This window comes from Diachasma alloeum, unplaced genomic scaffold, assembly GCF_001412515.2.
Source record: "Diachasma alloeum isolate Michigan unplaced genomic scaffold, Dall2.0 Dall_scaffold_01305, whole genome shotgun sequence".
In the NCBI taxonomy this organism is placed as follows: Eukaryota; Metazoa; Arthropoda; class Insecta; order Hymenoptera; family Braconidae; genus Diachasma; species Diachasma alloeum.
In genome coordinates this window covers 27,003-32,102 of record NW_021681409.1, presented here as the reverse complement: position 1 = coordinate 32,102, position 5,100 = coordinate 27,003, and the positions used below count along the sequence as shown (strand labels likewise).

General features: G+C 34.5%; 1 protein-coding gene across 5 annotated transcripts in view; it reads left to right on the top strand.

The window, feature by feature from the left end:
- The window catches only part of LOC107046323 (sin3 histone deacetylase corepressor complex component SDS3), a 17,351-nt gene that overhangs the window by 5,434 nt on the left and 6,817 nt on the right, over positions 1–5,100 (top strand). For 2 of the 5 annotated variants that reach the window (XM_015268915.2, XM_015268917.2), the window contains exons 2-8: positions 2,359–2,422; positions 2,486–2,599; positions 2,678–2,879; positions 3,100–3,108; positions 3,287–3,467; positions 3,581–3,698; positions 4,212–4,296. In XM_015268915.2, the coding sequence (XP_015124401.1) occupies positions 2,359–2,422; positions 2,486–2,599; positions 2,678–2,879; positions 3,100–3,108; positions 3,287–3,467; positions 3,581–3,698; positions 4,212–4,296 (773 nt within the window). The remainder of the gene's footprint in view (positions 1–2,358; positions 2,423–2,485; positions 2,600–2,677; positions 2,880–3,099; positions 3,109–3,286; positions 3,468–3,580; positions 3,699–4,211; positions 4,297–5,100) is intronic. The other 3 variants (XM_015268916.2, XM_015268918.2, XM_015268919.2) reach the window with 2 other exon arrangements.

Sequence of the window (5,100 nt, the reverse complement as noted above, 5' to 3'; positions counted from 1 at the left end):
ATAGGATAAGCAATTTCATAGACGAATTGATCCCAAACCGATTTCAAATTCACTTTCAATATTTTTATCAAACTTTTGCTCAATTTTTAAAGAATTTTTAACAGTAAACTGAGCTCTCCATTGTTATTAAATATTATTAATAACTAAAATGTTGAAAAAAATAATAATACCATCAATTTCATTCCTTTTAATTAATTAATTGACAGTTCCATCGCGGAATTTAATTTATCGGGTATTATTTACGGGCGTTGAGCCTGTGCGGTAGTGGCGGGGACCCGAGGAGTGCGCGAGGGAGCTGCGCACGAAATTCCCACGCGTGGGATTTTTCCCCTCATCTGGCATCACTGGACTCACATTTACCGACAATTCGACCGGGACGCCGCCTTTCCCGTGGGGTACCAACTAACATTTTTGGAGTCAGTCAAACTCCCCGATCCGGGCCTCTACTCAGGTCTATCCTCTTTGTCTGAGCCTCTACTTTAGTCAATCCTCTTTGACCTCAACCCCAAACGAGCAGCAGCAACCGATCGGGTGGGGGTAGCGCGGTCAATTTAAACGTCTCTTGAGAGAGAGCGATGAAGCGTTGTGATTGGAGCTCCCTTGAGCCAGTAGTGTACCAGCTCCTGGTGAAAAAAAAACTACCGACGATGTTGCCACTTTTTGCATGGATTAATATTTTTTCATTTATTAAAAAAAAAACAATCTGACAACCATTCAATGCATGGAACAGATACAAATAAATTTGATTAGCTCCCAAAATAATTTTTAACTGGAGATACTCCCTAATATTGCCTGAATTTTGAATCCGAATGGGAAAAATTTTTTTGTTCAGCGATTGGTGCTCTGCAGGAAAGCAATAGAAACCCCTCCGCCTCACCTCCTACATTTCCTCCTCGCACGATTATCCGTAAGCTCAACTTTGGCGCGCTGTTTCAGCCCGATCGGACCAGTAGATTCTGAGATATAACAAATTGTTTCAATTTCGTCTTTCCTTGATATCTCAAAAAGCAGGTACTGCACCGATTTGAATTTTTCTTTTGTCAAAATACTCGTCAATATACTTTTTTGTTAAATATCTCTTTCTAAACTATTCGACAGATTCGATGTTTTCTTCTTTCAAAATACCCATCGCAACCGCTTCTGTTTAGATTAATCAAGATATATATACTCATTTTTTTTTAATCATTATTTTACATTATTTTACATTGCCGACCCGGTTAGGGTATACTGCGATGATGATCAAAGACTTTAAATGGTTAGATCGCACCATTCTACCCGGCCGGGATTTGAACTCGGAACCTTTCGCATGTGAGGCAACGAACTTACCCACTGCGCCAAGCCATCGGATATATATACTCATTCACACAACTTTTTTTGGATATTTCCGTTTTTTTTGTCTTTTCAATTTTTTCATTCTTGTATGCACCAGAATTTGAAAAAAAAAGACATATAGCAAGTTGAAATTTGCTATGATCACAACTCTTACAATATTACAGGTTGGTATTTTGTATGGGTGCAATCGGCCGAGCAGTTGTGGAAATATTTAACCTTTTGTATAAATCTATTTCATTAAAAGATTGAATATCTCCGTATAAAAATCTTGTTTTTTGTGTCAACTCTTCAACCAAAATCATTAGTAAAATGTTACTAATGGTTCGTAAGTTAATCCTAAACATTAGTAACATGGCGAAAAATTTCGTGTCAATTAAAGTTATTTCTCCACAGTGGTTGACTCCATTTTGATTATTTAAATAAACATACTGCTGAAAATCAAATAAAGAAGTGAGTGACGGGCATCTCCTTACTGATTTTTTTTCGAAAAAATTGGTCTTCAGACGAACATTTTGAAAAATAAAATGTTTTTCATACAATTTCCTAAGCTCGAATTTTTCAATTTTTTATTCACTCCATTACATGAAAATGCGTGCGTTTTCTCATTAGATGCTAACATGATAAAAAAATGTGATTCATTAGACTTAACATCAATTTGAAATTGGTTGAGTAGTTTTTGAGATATTCAAGAAAATTGCTTTGGACACAACGTTGAATATCTTATAATATATAATATAAGCCGGACTTGAACCCGTGCCTTACGGGTCCCGCCATCCGGCCGAGCGATTTAACTACTTCGGCCACCGTCGTCGGCTATTTTTTTTTTCAATTAAAAAAATGGTTTTTATCATTATCCCCTTGAACTACTCAGTATCGAAATAATTCCATATTCAACAAGATCTAAAAAATTGATTTGATGCTATTGGGTTAGAACCCTTCACTATTTATTAGTCAAAAGTGACTAGAATCTTTTTCGAAATGTTTGTTAATATTTTTAATCACTAAAATAATCATTATCATTTGTAGATACCGAAGAGGCAAGTGAAACAGACATGGGAAAGTCTGAGGAGTACACAGAAATCAAAGAGCAGTAAGAGACAATTCCCCTCATTACTTCCAACAAAAAAAATCCACCAATTCCTATTATTTTCAGGATCTATCAGGATAAATTGGGCAATCTAAAGAAACAACTACAACAATTGAAAGATAATACTCACCCAGAGTACAACAAGAAGGTGAAGAGGCTGGAGGCGCAGTACCACGAGAGGTACGACTCATTTTCCACATTTTTCCATAAATAAAAACCAAAGCTTTTAACTAATTTTCAATTTATTTTCTCTTTAAGATTACGGCTGAACGACATTTATCGTGATTACCTGATTGATTGGGCCGAGAAAGATTACAAATTAGAGCAAAAAGCTGCTGCCAAAGAGTATGAGGAGAAAAAAGTTGATTTGAAAGAGAATTTATTAGCTGACATGGAGGAGAAGAGAAAAATGATTGAATCTGATCGACAAACTATGGAATTGGCTGGAGATTCCACAGAGGTAATTGACTCTATCGTTAATCCTTCCAATCAATTTAATCGTCAGTTTAGTCAAAGTCCCCTCGCCTCCCCCCTCCCCCCGCTCCTACCCAATTAAAAAAAAAAAGAATAATCATTGAGTTATTCTAGTAATTTAAATTCCAATTCTGTTATAATTTTGTCAAAAATACGTAAAATTGAACAAAAATTTTTATTAATTTTTTTTGTATCGATTTTTCCAGCAATACAAGGTAATAAATAAGTCAATTGAATCGAATCAGAGGTGGAAGGTTGATAGAGAAGTAAATTAATCATGGGAAAGAGTCTGCAAATGATTGTTTTGTCAATTACAGAAATTGAGAAAAAGTGATTTACGAATTAATTGCGTCTTTTGAATGATTTCTGAATTGTTTATTTGCAATTTTCAAGGTGAAACCAGTGATGACGAGAAAATTAAGGCGAAGACCTAATGATCCCGTGCCTGAAAAGGTTGAAAAGAGGAGAAAAGTACTTCAAGTACAGGTGAATTATCTTTTGGATGAGAAAGAGGTTGAGAGTGATTTGAAAGCTATCAGCAGAGGAAAAGTTATGACTGCTGTGAGGAAACAGGGTAAGTGCATATTTGAGAAGTTTTTGATCATGAATATTTTATGAGTGGAAAAGAAAAAATCGATAGTAAAATCTAAATTAAGGCTTTAACTGTTAATTAATTTACATTTTCAGTGGTCATGCCACATTATAATCCAGTAAATATTCCAGCGTCACACATTCCACAGTTGTCTGAGGGCCCATTAGTTGAAACGAAAATTGAAGATGGGAAATTATTATACGAAAGACGATGGTAATTTCATGTCATTGCCAATTTTCATTCATTCGCTTCAAATTTTTAGTTTTATTTCAGCAGAAATGTGGTGAAACGGCTTGTTTAAATATGAAATTATATTTGTGTTTCTACGGGAAAAATTCACGAGAAATTTTATAGAGAATTTCGTCAGCTAAAAGAAAAAAGAATTCACTTGCTATTTTTTTTCAATAATCACTAGTTATTGAGATAATTTTACAATTATAAAAGATGATAAATTCAAGTCATTACATTTTATTAGATACCAATATGAGATTATCTTCACAGGGAGTGGGTTGATGAGAAAATCTCAGAATAAACTTTTTCTAGAGAATTCTCTTCGCTGCAAAAAAATATTTTATGATATTTTCCCCTAAAATCACTCATTTTCGAGATAAATACACATAAACAAAGATCTAAAATTCTCCTTTTCCACGTTTTATCACTCGTCTGCTAATTTATTTATCCATATTCTATTGACATTTATTTTAAAATGGGATTTAATGTCTTAAGGTATCACAGAGGGCAACCGATTTATGTAGAAGGAAAAGATTTATCCAAATTTGCTGCTAACATATCAGCGATTGGAACTGAAGCTGTGAGTAACGAATCATTTTACACTATCATGATAAAAAATCCTTAAATTTTTTTTTAACAAGTTTCTGACTTTTCAATAGACATTTCATAAAGCACAAAAAAATCAAAAACTGTTTATTCTTTCCTGTATCATTTATTTTATTGAGTTTTTTTTCGATAGAAATTCGTGGGCATCACTAGACCTTTCATTCCGGAAATCGAGAGGAAATATTGGTTCGGTTCAAACTGAAAAATCTGCGGATAAATAATGAAAAATTCCGATGAATATTGACATTTAAGATAATGTACATTTGACTCCTTGAAAATGATTTATATTATATTATTTATATTAACATGGGAAAAAAATGTCCGAAAATGTAGTGATTCTCAGTAGTCCAGTCAAATTAGATTTTTAACATCGAAATTAACCAAAGGGCACCAAATTACACCAATCGATAGCTAAAAGTGTAATTATTAATGTTTTAAAAAGTATATGCTCAAATTTGCCGGGGTGATTCACAATTTGTTATAAACAATTGGGAATTGCCGACAGGCCGTCTTCAATCCTAGATATCTTTAGTTAACCTCATCAGATGGGAAAAGAAAAAAAATTTCTTTGTAGCTGAGAAAATGTCCTATCGGGGGGAGTTAGGACCTTATAGCCCAAAATGTACCGTTAATTTATTATAAATTATAGTAGCAATTTCGGAGCAGTCGGCGCAACGCGCCAGCTGTTACCCTCCCTGCGACAGTGCCCTGAGTCACGTGATTGGCGCCATGCGCAACTTATGCAAACCTCCTGCTGCGCTCAACGCAATAGCCCTCA